Source organism: Meleagris gallopavo, chromosome 4 (assembly GCF_905368555.1).
Source record: "Meleagris gallopavo chromosome 4, MGAL_WU_HG_1.1, whole genome shotgun sequence".
Classification (NCBI taxonomy): domain Eukaryota; kingdom Metazoa; phylum Chordata; class Aves; order Galliformes; family Phasianidae; genus Meleagris; species Meleagris gallopavo.
In genome coordinates, this window is record NC_139407.1 from 1,740,547 (window position 1) to 1,766,326 (window position 25,780).

General features: G+C 37.2%; 1 protein-coding gene across 3 annotated transcripts in view; it reads left to right on the top strand.

Moving 5' to 3' along the window:
- The window catches only part of GLRB (glycine receptor beta), a 47,220-nt gene that overhangs the window by 15,715 nt on the left and 5,725 nt on the right, over positions 1–25,780 (top strand). For 2 of the 3 annotated variants that reach the window (XM_085221998.1, XM_085221999.1), the window contains 4 exons: positions 4,724–4,953; positions 7,393–7,475; positions 10,180–10,320; positions 19,384–19,676. In XM_085221998.1, the coding sequence (XP_085078124.1) occupies positions 4,724–4,953; positions 7,393–7,475; positions 10,180–10,320; positions 19,384–19,676 (747 nt within the window). Of the gene's footprint in view, positions 1–4,723; positions 4,954–7,392; positions 7,476–10,179; positions 10,321–13,585; positions 13,739–19,383; positions 19,677–25,780 lie in introns of all 3 variants that reach the window. The other variant, XM_003205362.5, reaches the window with a different exon arrangement.

Genomic DNA, 25,780 nt, shown 5'->3' on the forward strand with positions numbered 1-25,780 from the left:
TATCCTAATAGTAACAGAACATGAACGTAAGGCGTGTGCGTCTCTCAAAAAATTAAAGTTTCCTCTCTGCAGCAATGCACAGATTCCTGTCTGTGAATTCCTTTCTAGTCATTCACAGATTTTACTAGCGTGTTGCATAAGGTAGTCATGCTCTCCTTCATATTTTAGAGCTTCAGAAACCATCCTCATTTTATGTTTTTATTTAGATTTCTATGTCTAGCCAATGATTGTGATGCCTTGGTTCACAAGGGCTAGCTTTTCTGTCTAAAACTTCATATTTCCCTTCCTTATCTCATGTAATAATAATGTTTCTCCATCATCTGAGTTTGATGGGGAATCTCACACATCGAGGGAATGACTCATTCTGCAAAAGACTACATGCTTGGACAAGTTGCACAGTCTGTTTCAGCTGAAAACAAGAGGATCATAACATGAAAGTCAATATATCAAAGCAGAGATGGAGCAGGACACAGAGGTGGGTGCTGAGACAGGCACATGATTCATTCAGAGTTAAAACAGGGAATAAAACTGTGGCTAGACTGAGAGCAAGGAAGGCAGGCAGGTACGTTAGTGGGACCAGAACTCTGCAAGCCTGTCCCCTGTGGGCATGAGGAGTTGTCTGGTAGCATCCCTGACTGCTTTGTCAGTGTCAAACTTCAACTGGCCAAGGATATGGGAAATAATTTTATGTCTTAATGTCAAATTCACTCTGGCTCCTTTGGTGAGAATCAATTACTTTTGCTTTCTATCCTTATTCTCCCATAACTATTTACGTTCTATGCTATGCAGTTTGCTCTTCACCAACAAAAATAGAGTGGTTGACTGCCTACTGAGGTAGAGTCTACTTTGCTTTAGGAGAGAAAGGGTTTTGTTGTAAAAATGTGTTGACAGGTCAGAAGCAAGACTGGTGAAAGCATAGTGTTGACACTGTGCCCATTCTATACAGTTCTAATCAAACTTGTGCAAAAAATGAAGGGCAAACGATTGCTCCATTTCTAGCAAAAGTAGAGTTCATGTTGTACTGCTGAGTACTAGAGAGAATGGCCTCATGTTCCCACATGTATCAAGCAAGTTAACTGGGAAAAAAAAGAACAAAAACTAGCAACTACAGAACAAGTAAGAACTTTTACAGCTAAAATAGAGAAAGGCTCATACCAGAACTGCTACTTTCAAATAAGCTCCCTTTACCTGAACTCCTGTAACTTGTTTTCTTCTGGCTTTTTAGAGTACTTGTCTGGGATCCCCATGCTAACTCTTCTGATTTTTCAGAGGTTGTTTTACAGTGCAGATTTATAGGGTAATATAGGCATTATGTTGCATTTAGAATCTGTTATAGACGAGTCAAGGATTTCTAGGGATAGATCCTTTCTTTTATAAATATCCATAAGGCTATAATGTTTTAGCTGTACTAAGGATCTGACCTGTCTACAATGACTGTTCATTCTTAAGGTTTGTATTTGCAGTGTAACCTTTCGTTTCTCACTCAAAGCACACTTCCTTCTTCTCCTTTAATTTAAAACCTTACAGAAAAGTCTTTTTAATGTTCATGCTCTTATTTCACTTTTCTTCTTTTAATCCTATGAATGCAATTTTCTACTTTACTAATCTGCTAAAAGACAGCACTCTACGGCTACTCTGTTTGAAGAGAGTGCTATTATGCTTTCTTTCTTTGTATCATTGTAGGTCATGTAGAAAAAGCCTTTCACGATCTACTGTGTGCTCCAGTTTTCAGAGACAGAAGTATTGGCTATGCCTAGCTTCTGGCCTGAGGAGTTTTTCTGGCCACATGCCCACTGTTTTTAGTAGGTTGCATTTGAAACATTTCCTAGAAGTCCTCCCCTTTCGGCTTCCCTTGAAAACAGCTTGCCTTCTGTTGGAGTTTCATGGGAAAACAAAGCCCTGTAGAACACTTCAGTGATTCTTTTTACCTTCCCTGTCCTCCTTGCCCTAATGGTAATGAACAACTCTTTTTTTTCCCCTAGTGTCTGGCTTTTAAATTGTTATTTGACTGCCTTTTACTTTAAAATATTGGTCATTCTGCAATATTCAAAAAACATCTGTAAAATTTATGGGAGGGAGACCATGTGACTCATCCAGACCACTTTTTCAAGCCTACATTGAACCTAATTGCAGTACAAGCACTGAATCTGAAAATTCATTACTCAATTTTGGAAAAAGTCTGTTACCAGTCCTCTTAAATTCGATTTGTACCAGATCATAGCCTATACTTCTATCATGTGCTGTAATAGCTTGTATTCTGCTAAATAAAACCTTTCTTCATATTATTTTCTGTAGATACAGTTAAGTCTCCTGACGTCTCTTTGCTTTATTAGACATTCTTCATACTACCTCAAGTATGTGGTTGCCATCCTCCCCAAGTGTACGCTCTGTGAGAGGTTTCCAGACATTTGTGTAGGTCTGAACCTACTCGTTTTAGGCTAATGGCAATTCTCTTCCACTGACTGAAATGGGAACAGAATCAACATCTTAAACTGTCACTAATCTAATAGTTTGGTTTATCTGACTTCCTTTGTAATAGAAAAAGGAAGGAAGTAAAATAGTGTCCACCTGATGTTACCACCAATTCCTATTTTGACAGTAGATTTTGATTTTCAGTGATTTAAACATCTCCTGAATGGGTAAGCTGAAGGCAGCTGTTGGAGAGTGCTTATCATTTGCTTATGGCTGTGAGAATACTTTTGATTTTGTTAAAACAAGGATAATGCACTTGGTCATGAGAAAATTGATTTTTATGTAATGCTTGTAAGTCTGAACAGTATGCAGGATTTATATGGTTTAAAATAAATGCTTTCACTTGGACATGAAGTCCATATGGAACAGGAACTTCAGAAACAAATAAGTAAATTTTGAATTGTATCAATATAATACATTCTGAGATAATGACCTGAATTCCCTCATGTTCTGAAGCTTCTCTATGGAAGCCTTCCAATTCTAAGTCACTTTGTATTAACTATTATTTTATGCTACTTCTTTACTTTGACGTAATAATACAAGTCTTTGAACAAATAAAAATCTGACTGCATCTATTTTTTTTTTTCTTCCAGAAACAGACTGCCAAAATGTAACAGTTCTCTCAGAACTATGCATATTAATAGATGTTGCCTCAGATCTTTCTGTTTAATTTTGATGCTTTGGTTTTTGTTATAATGCAGTGGGGAAAAACATTACACAGTCTGTTGTAGTAAAGAAATACCTGGGCTGGGCATGGGGAGGTGAGCACCGAGGGGATTAACAAAGGGAAATCAGTAGGGTAAACTACTCTGCATGAGATCTTAATCAAGAATTATCATAAGTATCTCAACGTGGCACTTGCTTTGGACTGTAAATATATAGCTTATAGCAAGTACTGCGGAAGAGAATTCACAATATATCAACAGAAAAAAATGCTTAAGACACTAGCTTGTACACTACTGTTTAATTTTTTATGTTGAATTCATTGACAAATCAAAAATATGTCATGAACCATCACTCACAGATATCTGCCTTTTTTTATATAATTGTAAAGCACTAGCAGCTATAATCTCAGGATGCATTGTGCCTAATAAATAATTATTTAAAAAAAAACAATAAAGTAACCACACTATAAAATACAGCAAGGAAGACTAGAGATAGATTTACCTTAATTATAGAATCTGATTTTATTTTTGTCTTTTATTTGTTTTAACAATACTTTCATTCCTTTCTCTGTATGTGATCTGCCTGGTTTACATTTGCATAAAAAAAGAAGCATTCGCTTAAATGTAAATCTGAAAAGCAGAAAGATGTAGATGCAAGACTGAAAAATCCTAACCGACATACGAGGTCAGATTTTTCCTTTGGATGCACACAGCTTTCACTGAGGACAGCATGTGGGCTTCATTCTGCCCTGAGACACATGCTACTCCAATTTCCAACGGCAACATTTGCTTCTCATTGAGCATGGTTCTACTACTGTTCATCCTTGACTAAAACTCCTGCTGAATTTGGAAGAAAGTTTCTATGTAATGTCTTGATTTGGTCTTAATTTTTGTGACCTATTCTGTGCCTGTTTTCACACGAGCTACCTCAGGCCTTATGTTGTATGGTCATCAATTTTCCCAGATCACTACTAGAGGTCACAAGGCTGTATTCTGTGTTTGCAGTTTAAAGTCTGCTATCTTCCTGGTCTGTTTTCTGCTTTTATGGTGTGGCATATTGCCATCACTGAGCCATTTAATGAACTGGAGAATGCCTTTATAAGGTGTTATATTGCCATCAGCATGCTACTTAACCAATTGTGTAACAAACAGGAGTTTATACTTCCAGGATTTGCTGGTAGAAGTGATGCTGTGCTAGCAGCTGCAGTAAATCAGTGTAGTCAAACTATGGCTGCCTCTGTGCTGCTGCCTACTTTTCTTTATGCCTGTGTTACATGGCTACTGTCAGAGGGGATGCAGAAAGAATTCTGGGAGGAAAATGTGCTCCTTTCCTTTAAAAAAAAAAAAAAAAAAAGAAGTTTTTAAATCTAAATCTGATATATACTTTACCTATTATTAGTAAATTGCATTAAAATTAGCACTTACTGATGCTGTTTGAATAGTGATTCATGCCTACCTTTGTGATAGAAAAATCAAAGCATAAATTGCTTTTCTTTTGCGAGTCTGATACAATGATATTCTTTCCCCATGATTGTCTTTTGTCTAGACTTCTGTCTGGTCTAATTCTTATGTATTCTTCCCATCAGGATTACAGAGTGAACATCTTTCTAAGACAGAAGTGGAATGATCCCAGACTCAAACTGCCCAACGACTGGAGGGGTTCAGACACTCTGACAGTGGACCCAACAATGTTTAAGTGTCTTTGGAAGCCAGACTTGTTCTTTGCAAATGAAAAGAATGCTAACTTCCATGATGTCACTCAAGAAAATATCCTCCTTTTTATATTTCGGGATGGAGATGTCCTAGTCAGCATGAGGTATTTTATTGATAAATTCACACTCTTTCTGACTTTAGTCAATTCATGACTTGATGGGAGATACATAGACTGTTAGACGTAGTAACGCAGTTTTTGATTAACATTTAAACGTATATGGCAATTTTTAAACAGTGCTGTCAAAAATGAAATGTGTGAAAATAAATCAGGAGATTTATTTTGCAAATAGATTGCAAAGCATGTAGGTTGATAGCACAGGAAGTATTAAAATTTGAAATGTTTGTATGTTAGTATATCTTGTTAAAGTAACATTAAGTAAGCTAGTACTAGTAACAGCATTTAAAACTTATAGTTACGTAGATATCTGGAAGCATAATGTAGTGAAAGAAGGTTGTGCTGTCATTCAGCAAGACCTGGACAGGCTGGAGAGTTGGGTGGAGTAGAAACTTATGGGATTCAACAAAGGCAAGTGCAGAGTGCTACACCTGGGGAGCAATAACCACATGCATCAGTACAGGTTAGGGGCTGATCTGCTGGAAAGGAGCTCTGCAGAGAAAAAGCTGGGTGTTCTGGTGGACAGCCGGTTGGCCATGAGCCAGCACTGTGCTCTGGTGGCCAAGAAGGCCAACTGGAGTGCACTGAAAAGAGCGTGGCCAGCAGGTCAAGAGAAGGTAATTCTTCCCCTCTACTCAACATTAATGAGGCTGCATCTGTTCAAGAAAGTTCCCCAGTTCAAGAAAGACAGAGAACTTCTAGAGAGAGTCCAGCAGAGGGCCACAAAGATAATTAAGGACATGGACCATTCCCCTTATGTTTTAGCAGAGGAGTTGGACCAGTTGATCTCGAGGTCCCTTCCAACTCCTGTGATTCTGTGATATTTGAAGTATTTCCTTCAGCAGAGTAACATACTTTTCTCACCACCTGAATTTCTATGTTTACTAGTGCAAATAAGGATTATCTCCTAATGATTTAAAAAAAGACTATAATTTAAAAAGTAAACATAAATATTTTGTAAAAGTACTTGGACGTGATTCCAGTTAAGATCTATGCTTTACTGAATATAGATTTTTCAGAGGACCTCCTTAAATATTTAATTTCCTTGCAATTCATGCATACTTTTTTGTGTTTTTGCTTTGTTTATGATAGTGATAGTACTTTATGCCATAAAAAACAACCATTCATTGTAAACAGCCAATTTTTTAATTAAAAGGAATATAATGAAGATTTACAGCCTATAGATGCAATGATTTGCAGAGATTAGGTTCACTTTCTAACAGTGAGTTTGTTTGCTTTTTTTTGCATAAACTGAAACTTACCACCAAAATGCAGGAAAAAGTGATTTCCCAGAAGCACTGTAACTTTACCATTAAGAGGGCACAACTTTTGAAATTACGAATGCACAGGCTTTTTATTTGCAGAGTGGAAGTGGTTAGAAAGAAGAAAGAAGATAGGAGAGTCTGTGTTTGTTTGTTTTTGCTCATTCTAAATCAGGATGAGAAAATTAAATCTCAAGACTTTTGCAGACGGAGGTCAGAAAAGGAATCTTAGAATCAAGTGAATTGGACAGTCTAAGCATTTCATTTGGCTCATTCTGAAGGTCCTGTTCTGAATACAGTTGTTTATCTAGCAATTTTTGAAGTCTGTAGAAATTAATATTTCAAAATAGAAAATCGCTTTCAGCTACAGAAGAAATTTTGATTTTAAATACTAAAATTTAACAGTTGAAACTTATTTCAGGTATGTATTTTTCCAGGTTGTAGCCATTTAGAACAGCTAGGCAAATTGGAACTTTTGTTAGTTGATATTGATAGTTGAGGTGATGTCTCAGGGATCTTGAATGGCACATAAAGAGCGGATGGACATTGATTATTTACCTTCTTTTCTGGTAAGAAAGGCAGGGCAAATGGAAGGAGACCATTAGAGTGTGTGAAGGACAGTGTTCTCCTTGTTGCAGGATGCTTTGTATTATTAAACTTTACATAAATTCGAGAAAGCAACGGGAAGCTTCTTAAAGGAAAAGAATTCTGTCGAGCTGTCTTAAATAAGGAAGCATCACTCACTCCTGGTTTAGGAAGCTTGTGAGGCACAACTTAAAGGAGGCTGCTGGAAATCTGGGAAAGTGTCATTTTCTCATTGCTCTGGTCTCATATTCTTCTTCAGCAGCCTGCCACTGTCCACTGCTGGAGACAGATTTCAGTATGGACCTTTGGTTGGGTTGTTCCTAAAAATTATGTCTTTTGCCACGTCCTCTAATTTGTGAAATTCTGTATGTATAACACTGCATTATTAAACTACTAGAGGTACTTAAGTTTCTGGTTAGATACCCACATTTTGCAGTGCTATTTATTATAACTTCTGTTATTTTTGTCTACTATTTTGGAAACTGAAAGTCAAATACCTAGGATTTTCCTTTTTCTTAGTGCAATCTACTCCTTACATGACAGCTCACCCTAATTTTAAATTCTATTTCTGTATTTTTAGATTGTCTATTACTCTGTCATGCCCTTTGGACTTGACCTTATTTCCTATGGATACACAGCGCTGCAAGATGCAATTGGAAAGCTGTATGTAGATTCATCTTTGCCTAAAAACACACTTTGTAATGAATCTTGAAATGAATAGTCACTGATTCCCACCAGTGTAAATTTCCCTATGAAAAATGTTTCTTATGGTTGTGTCACCCCATGCACTCTGATTCGAGCTTTTGCTATTAAGCACAGTGACAACTGATTTAGTATTACAAGAACAATTGCAATAAGCTTAGTAAAACAGAAACACGTATCGTTTGGAAAAAAGAATCCACAGTTTCCCCCGATGGTTTTAACTTTCATAAGCAGTGCTTTTTTGTACATTGTCAGGGTCCATTTTATCCCTTTGCGTTGATAGGTGCACTGTGTCATTTGTAACTCCTGAGGTACTGGAACAAAAGAAAATTATTTGATGCCAATATTTGAGAGTGTTAAGTATGCAACCTTTTCAGAATGCTTTCAAGATTTGTTGTGGATGTGGGCAGGCATCTCTCCCCTACTAGTCCTTTTTTGGTAGCCTGGTTATCCGACCTCACAAAGGGGCAGACAGGTCTCATCTGTGAAGGCCTTCATGCCATGCTGGAAGTTGCAGCCAAAGTGCTTCTGAAACCCATCTTCTTCCCTGCTCCCCAAGTACAAGGGCATCTATTCCAAAAGTCCAGTAGTCCCATCCATCCTTGTTGATTCTACTTTCCTGGCCTTTTGTTTTAACTAAGCACGAGTGTGATGCTCGAAAGGAAGGGTGCTTCCTCCAAACCTGTTCTATTACACTACAAAAGCTTTATTCTGTTGTTACTGCCCCAGATCTGCTGAGGAAGCTGAAATTAAGGAAGGAAAGACAGAAGCAAGGAAACAGCAAGGTTAACCAGAGCTGAGCAGGACAGCCTGGTGATGACCGGGTAGTAATAATGATCAGAGCTATACAATTTAACTTTTGATTGACAGCATTTACCCTTAGAATTCTAATATGACCATAATGTTAGAGTTTTGCCCACTGTGCATACATTAGCTGAAGTAAACTCGTATGGTAAACCCAAACAAATTTGTGGTTAATGTGAAAGTGGTAATAGTAATGGAAGTTGGCTCAAACTTTCTCAGTCTGGGTTTCTCTACAAGTATGAAAAAGTATGATTTTTCAAGGCAGAACTACTCATAAAAAGTTGCCAGTAACTTAATCTAATCAACCTTACTGTCTCTCTCCATGCTAAGTTGATATATATAGATTAGGGTGCAGAAATGCATTTTCTGCTCCTTTGGAAAGATAGTGTGAACTGAACTTTCTTCTACCTTTTTATTCCTTTGACTCCTATGGTTCCCAGTCTGTCCCCTCCAGTTCCAACGGTGGGCTTGCTTTCTCTGTTATCCATTGGCAGTTTTATTTCAATAAATACGTTCAGTTCAAACTTCTGTCTTTCTGGTTGTTAGATTTCCAAGACGAAGCAGCCAGTTTTTATTAAACAGTTCCCTGTATGTATGGTTATGATCACTAGTTCGGCACATTCCCAATGGACAAGATGTTTATTAATTATATTATAAAAGATGTTGGAGGGTTTGTGATTTGATAAATGTTGTAAAGAGGTGAAACTGATTTTATGAATTGAACCTTAAGACGACTCATTTTTTTATATTATCTTTTAGCATGGAGCTTTGAGGTGTGATTTTTATTAGGTTGTTGTTGACCTTAAAGAAGTTGGCTAATGAACGATTTAACTTTTTGAATGACATCTATTTTTCAACAATAAAAACTGTTTATCTAAATCCTCCAAAACAAAAATGGTTCTTTAAACACTTCTGAGGCTTAGAATTACAAAACAGTTCCAACTAGCTCAATCTTTTTATATATTTCCCCCCCCTTTTTTCCCATAAAAAGCACACTATCTTTGAGCAACCTGGTCTAAAGAGAGGTATCTCTGTCTATGGCAGGCAGATTGGAACTAGATGATCTGAAAGGTCCCTTCCAACCCAAACCATTCTGTGATTCTCTGATCTCTGTATGAAGTTAATTCTTAATAAACAGAAAGTAACAGAAAAACCAGCATGTAAAATCATAAGTGTGTATTTATTTAATACTGTGTGATGCTTGAACACTAGTGCCGTTGTATAAATCATGTTTTAGATGTATGTTGGGGTCTTTCCCTATTCAGGAGATTATGATGGTGCTGAAGTACTGACTTGATTTCAATAGGACTATTTAAATATCTATCTATTTGAATTTCTTGTCATGTATTTCCTAAAGCACAGTGATTTCATGAATCAGGGCTTTTAATCTGAACAACTGAGTAGAAAGGTTGTTTTACACAAAAGCCAAGTAATTAGGTAATCAGGTAATTAGTAGGTGCAGTGTTAATTTCTGCTGTAGTTACTTGGACTTGTGAATGTAGCTGAAATTCAGTATGTTTTTCCTGCTTTACTGAAATGGAATATGAATGATTATGATTATATTATGATTATATAAACTTTAAAGCCATGGAATCTAGAGCTTTGCTTTATTTGTTTAGATAGTGATTTCTGTAACAAACACCTCTTAATCGTTGTAATATTGACAATAATATAATGTTCTACCTGGCAAATCTTAATATAGAACAACATAAAAATTCAGTTGTGGATTATGTCATTTTTTTTCCTAATTCTTTGAATAGGAAATAATAAAAAAAAAAGTACATACACACTAGATTTTATTGCTGAGTTTACTTTGATTAAGATGGGACATTAAATAATAATAATGATTTTCTTCTTGTAGTTGGTTACACAACTGATGACTTACGCTTTATCTGGCAATCTGGAGATCCTGTACAGTTAGAGAAAATTGCTCTGCCTCAGTTTGATATTAAAAAGGAGGATATTGAATATGGTAACTGTACCAAGTATTACAAAGGCACAGGTAGGTGATATAAGTGGTTTTCATGGTAAAACCACTTTAACCTTCCTTCTGTTATTGTTTATGGATAATGATTTATACTCCAGTACATGTCTTACATTTTTATGGGAGGAAATGGGTTACTTTTAGCTAGCCTGTAGTACATGTCATTGTAACATATCATTCTAATATAATTACTGCAAACTAATTCAAATACTTAAAGTCTAGATTGAAAATTAAATGGAATTAAATGTTTTTCTTGATTTGGCTTATATGTCTCCTGATCTTGCAGTTGCCATTTTGTTTCTGTAGTCTGGTTAATTTTCTATTCTTGTAAGCTCTTTTCTGATGGGCAGTTCATGTAGAATTGTGCTACCTGGAACAAGTTAGGGTAATTTTTCTCATTAAACATTTGTTCCAAAAATTGATAGTATTAGAGTGTAACTTTAAATGCTTCTTCCTGCAGGTTCTTCTTTTCTCTAAGTGTTCTTGAAATGTGTCACCGTAGAAAGCTGTTTGCAGTCCTCAGCTCTGTATGATTCAGTCCTGAGATTGTATTTGAGCGTGGACAAAAAAATTTCTGCAGTGCTTTCTGGCTTCTAATGATTTATCATTTCTATTTTGATTAATTTCTGCCTATAATTTTATCCAAACTACTCACATACCGTGGCAACCCCAAGACTTTTCATAACAACTGAAATCAGCGGGGTGTGTTTTAGTCAGTGCTACTGCATCATATGCACAAATCTCCCATTAAAATGAAGATGGCTGTGGCACTGAAGCTTTTCTGCAAGGATCCTTGTCAAGTTTCTTGCTGACTATTCAGCTGCAGTTGAGAGTTTGTTACTTGCAGGTGTTTTTGAGCTAGATCCCAAGTGTGAAGAGATCTCAGGTAACCTTTATAGAGCTTGGAGTTAAGGAATTTAGTTTGAAAGAGATAATTAAAATTGAATGCTATTTTTTATCTGCAAAATGAATGAGTTCTTAGCTTACTAAGTACATAATTCCATATCTCAGATTATTTACATTTGAAAGTAGTGTGAAATTACCTCTCCTCAGAACAATGCTGTATTGATGAAAGCACAACCAGCAGTTGGTATTTAAATCCAAATTTGGAAATGATAAGAGGTTTCTTAGCAGTGAGAAAATTATTTTATTCTTAAACAAGTAATGAGTTTACTGAAAAATTAGGCTATGAAGTCGTGGAAAATTAAATAGATTGATTTTGCAGTTCCCAAGTAAAATTCATAAACATGGGAAAATTGGATGTAATACAAAGAAACTTCCATTTCATTCAAGGGCAGAAAGGAACACTTACTCCAAATTGCTATCTTGTAATTGTGTTGTCAAAGTTAGCATAATGATTTTATGTTTTGTCATAAATCAAAGGTTAAACATCTAAAAAATTGATATTTGTGCATCTTAGGTATTTTTAGGATTCCTAGAATCTTAAAGAAAAATCTAAGAATTAATCGTTACATGCTTTACAGTTAAACTGGAAAGAAAGCCAGCGTTGCTCTTTGAAGTTCCAACACCTTGTGACCACAGGTTAAAATGGCACTTTGCAAAGTGCTCAGCAAGATGGTCACGTTTTTGTGTGTGCATGATTTGACTGTTAATGAAAAGATCATTAGAAGAACCATCAGACTCAGTGGAATTGCAACATTAAATTTAAAAAAGTTCTCATAATTCTTTTATTGCTAATCCTTTCTGTTTAAAAATTAAAATCATCCATGCTAAGTCTATAATCAAGACTGGAATTAATACTTCATTAATGTGAATTGAATAGGTAAGTATGATGAAGTATTTTAAAGGCTGCTTTCAGGAATTAGTAGCTGTTTGACTTACCTTTAATTCTTATATTGAAGAAATTTCACAGTGCAGATGTGCACGTAATTAAAATTAATTCTATTCAGGATTTTATAAGGCAAACAAGAGGCAATGTTGCAAGTACAAGCAAGTTTTCTAAGCTATGGCCTATGCAGGAAATTGTTGCCAATTGCAGAGAACTTACTCTTTTGACCATTTACATCAACTGGTGTTTTATCATGCCTGTCTAAGTAGAGAGTCAGTAAATTTGGAATGTCTATAACAATAATCTGAGTATTTAAGTTGCAATTTGTCTATTTCTTATTTGCCAAAATGTGTGACAAATCCAAGAAGTTCTTTAGCAGCTGAGCAATGAGAGTAACAGATACTCTGTGTGATGGAAAGGCCACACAGAATGCATTTCTGGCAGAAAGCAAATAAGTGATGATATTTACAGTCTCTCCTTGTTTAAATGTAAAACCTAAAATTCCTAGAAATTATTCAGAAGTTATACAACTAGAGAACATTGGCAAAGATAGAAGACTGCAAAATACCATTTAAGGTCTTCTACACAGCAAAGGAGTATTTCTGTTTTTTGTTGTTGTTTTGATTATTGTAGGCTCACCAGTATTTTGAAATGACTTATTATTCTAGGATACTTGTTTTAAAAAATACACGAGAATGATAAGTAGATAAATTTTTCAAAGATTCTACATTCTAAATTAGATGTACACCAATTCTTTTTTTTACAGATGGATATTGACTTGAGCTTTGATATTGTTCTAATGTAATTTAGGAATGCCTTCTCTTCGTTACAGAATAGTTTCTGATGTATTCTTCTGTTATCTCCACCAAATTCCTAGTGTCTGTTGCTCTATTTTTTGTTGAATTCATCTTATTGAACATTTTCTGAAGTGTTTGTATGTTTAAGGTTTTCATTTTAAAAGCTTTGATGCAATATTCCTTTTTCTCAAAATTTAGCGTGTTCCAATTTTAGGAGTTATCTTTATCAGCTTTCAGTATTGGGGGAATCTCTGCTTTGGGTCACTTTCAGATCACCTCTTTCCATTCTAACCTTTCTAAATAAATATTTTTTTATTCCATCTTATTTGAGAATTAATGCTAAGTAGAATTTTCATAGGAATTTAAGCTATATACTAGCTTAAGCTGGTATGACTGCCAGATCCCATTGGTTGTAACTGGCCTGCATGTTGAAGCCAGATTTAAGATAAGACTCATGTCAGCTGCTGGTTATTGACTCGCTGTGAAAAGGCAGAGGGTGCTTATAGATCACGAAGAGAACCACAGGTTACATTGATTTGTGTTTTGAACATATTTCAAATTGAATTACTTGCCTTTTTAAAGAAATTCAAATCAATGAACCTGTGTTCTTAAGCAGAAAAATGAGTAGAAGATAGTAATCTGAAGAGGTTGACCTGCAAAGCACGTTAAACTTTAATATGCATTTATTTCTTTAAAGGTTATTACACTTGTGTAGAAGTAATCTTCACTTTAAGAAGACAAGTTGGATTTTACATGATGGGTGTTTATGCTCCTACACTGCTAATTGTTGTTCTGTCCTGGCTATCATTTTGGATCAATCCTGATGCAAGTGCTGCAAGAGTCCCACTGGGTAACCTGCCTTCACATATGCTGTTACAGACCACTTAACACCATCAAGCCATTCTCAGTTGCTTTGACAACATGATGCCGGACACTGAAAGCAACTTCACTTTCATTATCCACTCATCTTTTTCACTGAAACCTCCTCATTCCTAGTCGTGTAAAATCCACCCCCATATTGAAGCTTTGCTTGTTATGGTTCCAGTGCTAATGCGATGAGGATGCTCTCTCTGCTCCTCTCTACTGGGACAAATCTGATCTTATCAGAACTTATTTGTGGCTGTTGTTGCAGACACTGGGGCAATAGGTAGTGTGTAGGAACTTGAGCATTTGAAGAACTCTTGAAATAAGAGAGCAGGATGATGATTAAGAATCTAAATAGCTATCTCTTGTAGCAGGTTTTCTGAAGATTGATAGAAACTGAATGATTGGAAATGAATTAGTATCCTTGATTTCATTAGAGACTCAGCTCATGAACTGTTTCAGCCTCTTGCACTGCTCAGCACAACACAATAGGCAGGCTGTTTGTTTGTTATGGGACTGTAGGACATGGAGTTAATCAGAACAATAGTATCTTATCTTCACTGTTTAATTGCATGGGACTCCAGCTCTGGGTTGGGCCAGCCTGCAGATCACAAGAGCTCGGTGAAATGTGGAGCCAGGCTCTTGAATCTTGACATTGCTGTATGTAATCCTATCCCCATGCCTTCCACAACCTCTCCTTCCTCATGCCCCGAACTCCTTGTCTTCATCTTTCCCTGGCACTCCCACCTCCACACCCCCTATTTTCCAAGTCTTCTCCATGTTCCCAGGAGACGTAGTTCAGCTGTTTTCCCATCCCTCAAGGATGCAGTTGAAGCATCTCTCCAGGTCCTGGCCTTTCTGAGAAGCCTCTCACCCACACATTCATGTACACATCTCATCTGAATCTAAGCCCTGTGCAGCCTCACGTGCATGAACACATGCTGAAAAGCACTCAAGATCCTTAGGAGCAAAGCCTGCCCTGTCGCCATCCCAGACTGATCAGTAGAGTCTGAAATCTCCATGGAACAGGAAGGATTCCTGCCAAGTTTGTTAAGGTGAAATGTCCCTGCAGGTGCCTTAGTCTGAGCTGTGCTGCTCCACTTTCAAGACATCTACCATGTCTCTTCCTTCTCCATTGATGTGATTGCCAAAAGAAACAAAGAGCTGCACAAGATCTGGAGAACCAAGACTGAAATGCTGTTTTTGGTTTCTCTGCCACAGTTGGCTACCTTCCTCTAATTAAACGTAATGAAAGCACATTTCATTACATTTATTGTATGTATCTCTTTTACAGGGTACTGTAAAACAACTTTATTTTTCTTGATCTTTAAAAATACTGATAGTTTTTCAGGAGTAGTCATAATTCATATTAGTTTGATAACAAGTAACAAATACTTGGAAAACAATTAAGAGTGATTTCCATAGCACGAAACGTAAGATGTTTCATGAATGAAAAAAATCAGCCTGGAGAAATTATACCATGCCTTAAATGAAAAAGATAGAAATGAGAACTGGAACTGGAGTTATTTTTCATATAGTGAGATCCAATATGATCAAAACCTTATCATTATAAAAGTATTTCTACTTTTATAATCCTGTGTTTCGAATAGCTGACCAGTCAGGTTTATCAATTATATGTTAGATTTGTAAGAAGCATAGTGATGATTTATGTAGCATGGATGTGTTTATGACTAAGCACACATGCTTATTTATTTGTCTGTTTATCTTTTTTTATGCGTTTTAAGTGGTTGTTTGCTCCTTTTATATATTGCCATGATATAATGCATTTTCAAAGATATTTACCATTGGCTTGGCTGTGTTGCTTTTCCTCAATCCCCAGAGAAGCAACAAACACTAAATCTGACGATCCTTTAGTCATGAGTCAGTATTTAATAATGCAAGTTGATAAGACTATGGTTGCATTAAGATTTATGTTTCTCCAGTTTGCAAGAGGGCAACAAACTAGCTCTTCTCTCTACATCCTTAAAGAAAGTTGATCTTGAAATTTAACAAGAGAAACATTTCAAGTAATGTCTACTCACAAGAAAGTGTCACCAGTTGTCATTACAATTAAAATGGTTGGTAAGATACCTCTTAGGTGAGAAGCTACTTCAGATTTGCATATGAGTGTCTTAATTCAGTTGTCCTTACAATTAAGTATAGCGGACTACTGTTGGCCATGCCTAGGAATCTCAGAAGTTTGTAGCTGATTCAGGAATGCAAGAACTAGAAAGTTCAATATGATTTTGTAGGTTGATTGATTTTCTGGGAAAAGGTGTTTTTTTTCTTCAAAGAAAAAGGCTGTGCCCATCTAGGAACTAAGTAAGTTGCAAGACTTTTTTACACCTATAATGTTGAATTCAATTAGATCACACAATGGTAGGGAACTCCACAAAGGACACGTATCTGGAGAGCTCTGGCTAAGTGATTTAAAGATGGAGTCATCAAGTGCTTCCTTCTAAATAAATGCTTGTGTTTCAGCTTTGGTTAGGTTGTGGTCAGACTCAGTGATTTTTAAGGTCTTTTCCAACCTGAGCAATTCTATGACTTCAGACTTCCAACCAGCCACAGTAGCCTGAAGTAATGGAGCATTAGTCCAGGGTGTAAGAGTCACACACCATACACTGCCTCCTTTGAAAGGGTGCTTGGGATACAGTGGAGGAACTAAAAGCTTGGAGAAGTGATGGGTGACATATTCCCCATATGTAACAGCCAAACATGCCCTCCGTCATGCCTGCACTCAGCTCTATCTTAGTTCAACTCATTGCATTTTATGAAAGGGTTTCAAAGGAAAGACATTGAGATATATTTGAATAGTGTAGTATGAAGATTGGCAAGATTATGTCTTCTAGTTTACAAAGTTTAATGGGAGAAGTGAATGTATTGCAGATAACAAATTATGAGGAAAGAAGGATGGAATATTATATTTTTCAATAATGTTTGTGAGATGGAGCCAGACATTTTTAAAGCAGTAATATAAAACAGAAAATGCTGTTTTATACAGCATAAAATTAACCTTTGTAACTCATTGCCAGCAGATAGTGCTGAGGCTAGTTAAGTTTGATAGATTTGGAAAAGGGAGGTTTATTTATCTGGCAGTATGCTCTGAAGTGCTTTAGTGGTATTATGCACATGTAACCTTTGGTAGTATTTTTAAAATAGGAGCTCTACGCAATCATGCTTTAGGCAGTGAGCTACTAACCTTCATGATAGGGATGAAGAAGAAATTTCTGTGAGTATAGTTATACAGATAGATAGATAAATTAGTTATTAGGTTCTTACATCACCGAAATATGAATAGCATGTTGGCAGTGGGTCAAATCTTGTATTGCAGATCCTGTAAGCTTAAGCTGTGTGGTTATATTTGAGATGACTGAAGGCTGGATGTAAGTGACCTATTAAATGAAAGAAAGAGGATGTAGTCCTTGCATCTTGCAAAGCTGGCAGGTGGACACACTGTGCGATCAGGACGGATCACACTCTAGGAAGAAAAAAATGCAGACTTGTTTCTTAGAAAGGCCAGCATTCCCAAGTTTGTATCAGAGGACTAAGGCCTCTTCCACTTCTTGTCCCTGCGAAGAAAATGGAGGTTTCCTCCCTGACACACCACTCTCATTTTTAAAATTATTTTTTACAGGTTATCTTGCAGCTTATTTATTCACTCTCCTCAGCGATGTTGGAGCTGTGGTATTTGCACCATATTCAGTAGGTGCTGTCAGAAATGCGACTTACAGCTCTGGTACGGAGCCTCTGAGGCAAGGCCAGCTCTGATTTCCTTGGTAGAATATTTCTGTTTTACTTCGGTGTTGTCTTGAAAACCTAGAAGATTTTCTTTAGTTTCTCTGGCTCAGAGAATGAAGGTTTCATCCTTCCAACAAATGGAAATTAGCAGCAGAAAGCTGCAGGTAGGAAGAAGTGTCCTTTGTGTGTTAAAAGACAATACGCTTTTTATTTGCACTTTTTATGACATTTCACAGTGATCAATAATTAGTGTTCAGCCTGCCAAAGCCAGCTGGTATTGGTCACTGAAAATAAATAAGTAAATAAATAAAAAGGGAACTATACTATTCTTGCTTCTTGTCCTTATGATTTTTTTTACTTGATAGAGTAGTTCAAAAATAAGCCAGAGTAACACTAAGGTTTATTTGTTCAGTATTTGCCTTGTCATTTTGATTCAACAGAAAACATCTGACCATTTTTTGTTAATCACAGTGGCCAAAAAAAATCTAACTTGGCAATTATTTATTGATATCACATATTTTTAAATAAAACACCATAAAATTTTGTGTTTAAAATCATATAATTGTTTACTTACACTTTCTCTTCAGTGTCTTAGCAGCTAATAAATTGCCTGTTTGAGATCCATATCAAAGTAAGTTATCGATCTAATTGAATTCCAAACTGGGTCAGTAACAATAGAATGTTTGATATTTATGACCAGCTAGAATTTAAGATTGTAGTAGGCCAATATAAATATTTTCAGCTTCATTAGTGTTCTTACATTTTCACTTACTTTAGATGGATCTGAAGAAAAGATCTATAAAATAATTTTTGTAATGTGACCCTTATAAGAAACATCATTAAAGCTGAGTATCTGCTCTTGAGCATCCCTTTCTATAGATGCCAGTTCATGAAGCTGCTCACTCATAACTGAAAATGATTTTTATCATTAGCATTCAGAAAAAAAAAATCTGATCTGAGTGGAAAAAAGTTTCTTCCGTGTAACAACCACTTTTAAACTTTTTTTTTTTTTTTTTTTTTTCCCCCAAATGGAACTACTTTCCCATGTGCCAGGTGCCTGCGGGCAATCTTTGAGATCACACTTGTATTTTGTTTCTTGTGATGCGAGTCCTGTGTTAATGGTGATGTTTGGAAGCTTTGTAAGGAGCAGTGCTTATTGAAACCTAGCTTTACAATGTGTGACCCTTCAGTAGCCTTTGCAGATGTACTTCTTAATTATGATAAGGGCTTCCTCAAAAGCCCTTTATCTAGAAAGCTTCCTCTGTATACTGGAAGCTCAGGCAGGGGTGTTCGTAGACCTTTGGTCAACTCAGTGTTTTCATCTTCACAGTAAGTTGTGAGCACAGACTTTTTAGGGTGCACTTTAAAAATAGTGCCCTGTCAGGTTTAAATGTTACACTTGTGGATGGATCGTTCAGAAAACTTCTCCTGCTGTAGCACAGTGCAGATTTCTGGGACAGAAGTGATTCTTCAAATCTAATTTAAAGGACTTGGAGTTTTTTGATTTAGATGCCATATATTTCTCTTCTATCTTCCCAAAATTAGATGCACACTGTCAGTTAAGTCTCTGGAAAACCCATTTCCCATTGTCTGATAAGTGTTGTGGCAGGAAAACCACAGCAACTAGTTTAGCTTCATTTATTTCTGTTTGTAAAACAAAGATACTCATTACTAATAATTTGTCACTGACGATATCCTGCATAAGTGTTAAATTTAACTTGTTCATTAACTGCAGGCATGTACACATGTGCAAAATGTACCTACCACTTTGTCAAGTCCCATTTGCTGTTACAACTCATCATTCAGTGTTGTCTGTTTCAGAAGAGGAGCACAGCAGGTGTTGATAAGGCTAAGTTTGCATTAATTAATACTGTATTTTTCCTTCTGTAGGTATTTTCTCAGTGCTCAGCTTGGCATCTGAATGTACTACTCTTGCTGCTGAACTTCCCAAAGTGTCTTATGTGAAGGCCTTAGATGTGTGGCTGATTGTTTGCCTTCTCTTTGGGTTTGCATCGTTGGTGGAGTATGCAGTGGTTCAGGTAATGCTAAACAACCCAAAGAGAATTGAAGCTGAAAAAGCCAAGATTGCCAAGGCAGAACAAGCTGAAGGAAAGGGTGGAAACACTGCCAAAAAGAACACTGTGAATGGCACAGGGACTCCTGTCCACATCAGCACTTTGCAGGTAAGAGCTGCCAAGCTGTGTATGCAAAATCAGCATTATCCTATATTAATGTAGTTCCAGAAAGACAACACATAACAATACATAAACTTGCAGGTGGCCAAGATGCTAAGAGCATGCTGGTAATTAATGGCTGGCCATCTAAGCAAATGGTCCCTAATGATTTGGTGTCAGATGTGCTAAATGAAATATTTATTTATTTTTAATACCTTAGAACCATACTTGTTGCTGAGCTTTAGGTAAATAAAGAAGCAAGCAGATTTACAGTTGCTCTTTTTCTTTTAATAAGAAATAGCAGCTGTCAAACTGTCGCTATTGAGAGGACAAGACTTTCAGTCAGTGTTTGATGAGAGCGTGCTCAAATATCAGCATCTCATTGCTTTTCTTGGAACAGCCACAGCTGCACTGCATTGCATGCAAAGAATCTCTACAGCCAGGGATTCAGAAGTCTTGGCATTTGTAAATAAAAGGCAGGTCTGTTTGTCTGTCAAACGGTTCCTGCATTTCTTGTGTTGCCAGATGGAGTATGGCTAAATTGATCAGAGCTCATTCTATGAATAAAGATTAGTTAAGCATCTTAGCTTAGGCCAAAGTTTTCCGTTTAACCCAAGAGTTATCAGACATCCCAGGCCATCTACCCTCAGTTCTGTGGAATAAAATACATGATGCTACAATATGTGGAATATGAGTATGTCTTGTAGTTTTCAATAGCTCTAATTTAGATGTATAGAATAAAGGTATTTGGCCAGGATAGCAGAAACCCAGCCCTAGTGTAAAGCTGGCATTGCCTCATGACTAATTACCCCCAGGTCAGAGGAGCTGCTGATGGCACAGAGCAGTGCACTTGACTGCCATGATTCTCATCTGATAGAGCCTCCTAAGAACTGTTTTGGCAGACAACCAGATTCAGCAGCAAGCGGCATTGGAGCTCGTCCTATCCAGGAGTATAAAATGATGAATTCTGTCATCTATGCTATCATGTCATATTTTAATCTTTTTTTCCAAGAAGGTAGGTTTGAGTGCACACTTTATTTCTAAGCTTTGAGGAAGCCCAGTTATGATAAAGGGCTCAGAATCACATACAAAACATTTGTCCTACAACTGAAACACTTCCCCCGATGCAGTGCGTTTTATTTTGATGAGATAAAGATATGACAAATTTCTCACAGTTAAGTGCTTGGATCACTAAGTCTATATTTGGACGTTATAAATAAGTAGAATTACTTTTAGATTTTGAGCATCTCTAGGATACTCGAGCATCTAGGATACTTAGCATCTTTCAAACAAATTATACATTTAAATAGATAAACGTGACTTTAAGCCCATATGTACATCTGTGGGTGCACGTTATCCTATATATTTGAGCACTATAAATATACTCAGCTGGAAGCTCCCTCTCTGACCTAGCTACTGCTTAGGAATACTTTGACAGTTCTTACCACTGGAAGGCTGCACTACTCTTCTAAATCAAAATAGGTCTAAATCTTTCAGTAGCTCTGACTCTTAATCCAAATCTAGGCCTGCCCCACAGCATTTGGCTGGCTCACATACAGAGCTAGCAGTGATCAAGTAAAGAATGCATTTGTCATATGGCAAATATGCAAGGGAAGGAAATATTAAAGAAACAGATAGTGGAAAAAACTGTATATTGAAAGGCAGAATATGAAAGCCAGAGTGCTGTCCCAGAACGTCAGGAGCTGTTTCTCATCAGGATTGTGTTTGAGGAGAGAACACATACTGTGTTAAATATCTGGAAAGAGCAGAAGTATTTGAGGATGTTCTAATTCTTTCCTCACAACAGGCATACAAAAATCTGAATGCACCGAGTCATGAAAGCAAGGTGATAATAAGGAAAAAGAGAAGGCATAGCTGTAAATTTCACTAGCTGGATTTGAAATTGAGTGAGGTTCAAAGATAAATCCAACAGGAAAGACCTGGAAACACAAGTCTCCTAGTGGGGAAAAACAGAAAGCATGAATAATTGCATTGCCCAAATGAAGCACTTTGTTATTGTGAGATATTAATGGAGAGATACTATAATATAGCCAGAAGTTGTTAGAGGGGAATCAAGTTTATTTCACTTCACAATAAGCCTATGTTTCATATTGTTTAAGAAAACAAGTCAAAGCAAAGATCATACTTAAATACTTTTTAATTGCTAGAAATTTTTCTGTACATCCTAAAAATTTGCAGCCTGATGCCATTTGTAATGGAAGGTAAGGAGAAGAGGTCCCTTGTAACAGAGCCTGGCGATATTCCCCTGGAAATTCTCAGCTGAAAGCACTTCCAGCACTGTGTCATATCAGGAGAGTCAGTGATAGTGACTGATGTTCACCAGCAGCACTAGAGGAGATGGTAGGATGAAAACAGTGTTCACAATTTGAGAAAGCCCCCTATGGATGCATAGCTTATTTTCTTCTCTGCCAAGTCCTGGGTATTGGCTGAAGTAAAGCTGTGTGTTGCAAACATACACCAAGTTCCAGAGTTTCTGACTCACGACCCTTGCCCAACAAGAGCCCTTCAGAGATCAGTGCCATTTTAAGCCCAAAGGTTTATCAGTGTCTATGTGAGTAAATTCAGTGGGTACATTCTGGCAAGATCACCCTGAAACTGTAGGGAAAAAAAATAGAAAATTCAGTAGAAGCTGTTCTGCTGATTTTGCTAGGAGCTGTAAAGGCTAGAAGACATGAGAGCTATTTGGCTCCTTGTACATAGAGACTGCACATAGCTGCAGTTGTAAGCAGAGGAGGAAATTATGCAGCCTGGTGGTAACTGCTGGCAGTGGTTTTTTACTGGGAATCCTCAGTAGGAGTTTGAGTGTGTTTCCTAGCAATGCAACATCATACATGATGAGAACAAGCAAAAAGAGAAATGTTTGGAAGCTGAATCAGTTTCTTTCTTCTTTCTCTGGTGGCATGATTACAAGGAGTGATTGCATGGTTAACTGTAACAACACCTTTCCACTGCAAAAGTCACATTTTCATCAAGCCCATTTCTAGATGCTGTCCCCCACAGGTAATGCACTGATGACTGAAGTGAACATTTGCTAAAAGGATAGCTCTGGCAGATGATGAATAGGTCTGTGCAAGTGGTGTAATAGCTCTAAACCTAGTTATTTTTTAAGAGAAGTGGTGCTTTTGCTTGCCTTGTCTTGTCTGAACTGCCTTTAGGCTCTGAAACCTGATATGCATCTTGTTCATCTTTAATTGATTTTCATTTATAATATACTGGACCATTGGTGGTGACCTGTGGTGACCTGATCTTCATTTCTGTGTTTTCCCTTCAAGTAGTACTCTAAACTCAGATTCTTCTCATAGAACTACCATAAACTCAGTTTGCATTTTATCTTGTGTGGAAAACCACAGGCTACAATCTATTTTAATAGTTGCTGACAGCATTTCAGGTACAGGGTAGGTACTTTCTGCTCTAGTGAGTCACGTATCTATCCTTAGAGATAATTCAGAACACGACTGCAAAAAGGCCCTGAGCAATCTGCTCTCGCTGACCCTAATTTGAGCAGGGGGGCTGGACTTAGATGATCTCCAGAGGTCTCTTCCAACCTCAGCTAGGCTGTGACCGCGTGATATTTTGTTTTACTTTTCTGCTAGTGGGGTAATGAGAATTTGCAGATAACACAGTGATTGGATTGGGAAAGCAAGCTCCTGCTTATGGCACCACGGAACACACTCAGTCTGAATACCCACTAATGCTAAACAGTCATTACTTTATTGGTGGTCTAAACCTGTTATTATGCTAAAAGCAAGAAACGAGGTCAGCCTTCAAGTGCAAGAAAGATTAAGTTTGTTGCAGCTACTCCTTCATCTGGTATGGAGGACTCTTGCACAAGCAGGACCAGTGACAGATGTGCATGCCAAAAGAGGTTGGGTACAAGGGAAGAGAAAATTCTGTGGCAGAGGAGAAGTGCTGTGAAGGGCAGGGAGTGAAAGCTTTGCTACAGTGGGGAAGCACTTCAACCTTCAGGACTCGTGCTGAGCTTGAGAGGCTGCTGCTGCTATCTCATGTTTGAAGATTTGCCAGAAATCTTTGACAGTGCAATGCTCATCTCATAAATTCTTGAAACCAATTTATGCCTCATTCTCACAGAGAAAGAAGACTTGATCATGGGATGAGCAGTCAAGTGAAAAGTCTTTATTCTATTTGCACAAAACAAATTTAGCTGAGTTCTAGTATTTTTGGTGTTGTGAAAGGACAGATTTTACATATTTGAAAATCGTTTATTTCTCATCTAGCTGCAAGAATTTAAACAAAAAATATGATGTTGGTGAGCTAAGAGCATTCAAAACAGCTATAGAACAGAAGGAAAGATATACTAATTGTAAACAAAACAGAAGAAAACAATTGAAAACAGACTCTCCATTGACTGAAAACTAACTCAACTATAGGCATTTCTATTTTATTCTCAGTGGCAAAAGGAGATGCTGATGGTGGCTAATAGAACTTGAAATCCTGGAAATGTTGGAAATAGATAAGAAAAAGATAAAACCAACAAACAAACAAACAAAACTCAAAGGCATATAACAAAGCGCATGTATGGTCAACATAACTGAATCATAGAATGATTTGGGTTGGAGGGGACCTTTAAGATCATCTAGTTCCAACCCCCATGCAACAGGCAGGGACACCTCCCTCTAGACCCAATTACTCAAAGACCAAGTTGATCAAAAGAGCAACAGAAAGTTATTTTACATGTATATCAACAGTAAAAAACAAAACAAAACAAACAAAAACAGCAGAAAAAAGAATATTGTTCCACTACTAGAGAGAGATGCTCTAATAGTCAAGAATTAGCAGAAAAGACAAAAGTGTTGATAAAATGTTCCAATTTGTGTCTGGAAGAAAGATGAATACATCCAATCAAACGATGAAATAGTTTCCATTGGCAGCAGGTAATGAGGATGTTAAACAGTAGCTATTCAAGTCAGACATTTTGAAACCAGGATGTCAGCTAAAGTTTCCTCTAAGATTTTGTACAGAGCTGGTCCAGGAGTTGATTTTTCTATAATAAATCCTTTTAAATGGGGAGGTGGGGGGTTCCAGATGACTGTGAGAAGCTAACTTTGTTCCAGTACTTTTAAAGGCTGGGTGACATAATTTGAATAATTACAAGACTGACATCAATCAGTGGAAAATATTAAATAGCTAACAGGGGGCTGAATAATAATTATTCATAATTATTAATTATGATTAACTTTACTCATAATTCAGTTCCCTATTAGCTACTACTTTAAAATGGTCAGTGAAATGAAAGGTGATCTGCATGTTTATTTATTTAACCAAGTGGTATATATTTTTTTAAAGATTATCAGTCTGTTTGGCAGAGATAATAGAATGGAGGAACAAAACTGTGAAGAATGTTTGGCTTTGTATGTCAGTGTGATTACATCATCTGAATTATAGAAAGTCAAGGTTAGATTTGTTACCGTCTGTAAGTACCAGCAGTTAATCAGGCTAAGTATGGTCATGCTTCATGACTGAAAATCGAAGCCAAATAAACTCAGGTTAGAAATGAAATAAGGCACATATGTTTGTGGAGAACAAGGTCATGGAAAAAAATCTCAATTGGGGATGTTTTTAAAGGAAAATGCAGTGTAAGTGGTCCATGGACTGCAGCTGTGGGCAGCACTCGCCAGCCTAAATTTTGGAGAAGGTGAGAACGGGTCGTTGCAACAGATCTTCTGGCTTCTGGGAGCCCTTTTTAGATATTTCTGAGCTGTGCACCAAAGGGCAGGTGTGCTGTGCACCACAGCAGACCTACATAAGGAAGCCTAACCTTGGTAGGAGCTGTGGTACTGTGGCTTGTATTTGGGCTGAGCCCCAAGAGAGAGCCCTGGTGCCTTTCCCTGCCCTTCTCCACCTGTGTACTGGCAGGAGGAGAGCAGCTCCTGGCTCTGTCTTGGATGTGGCACTCACTCTCTTCTCCCCACACAAATGCTCCCAACCCTAGTGCTTTGGATCTGGGACCCTCCTGCTGGCCAGGCACAGGTCACCATGCTGAGGTAGGGCAAGAAAAACAATAGCAAATGCTTTCCAAGGCCACATTCTGTGTCAGCATGAAGTTGAAAGGATTATAACAGATGTGGGAAGCC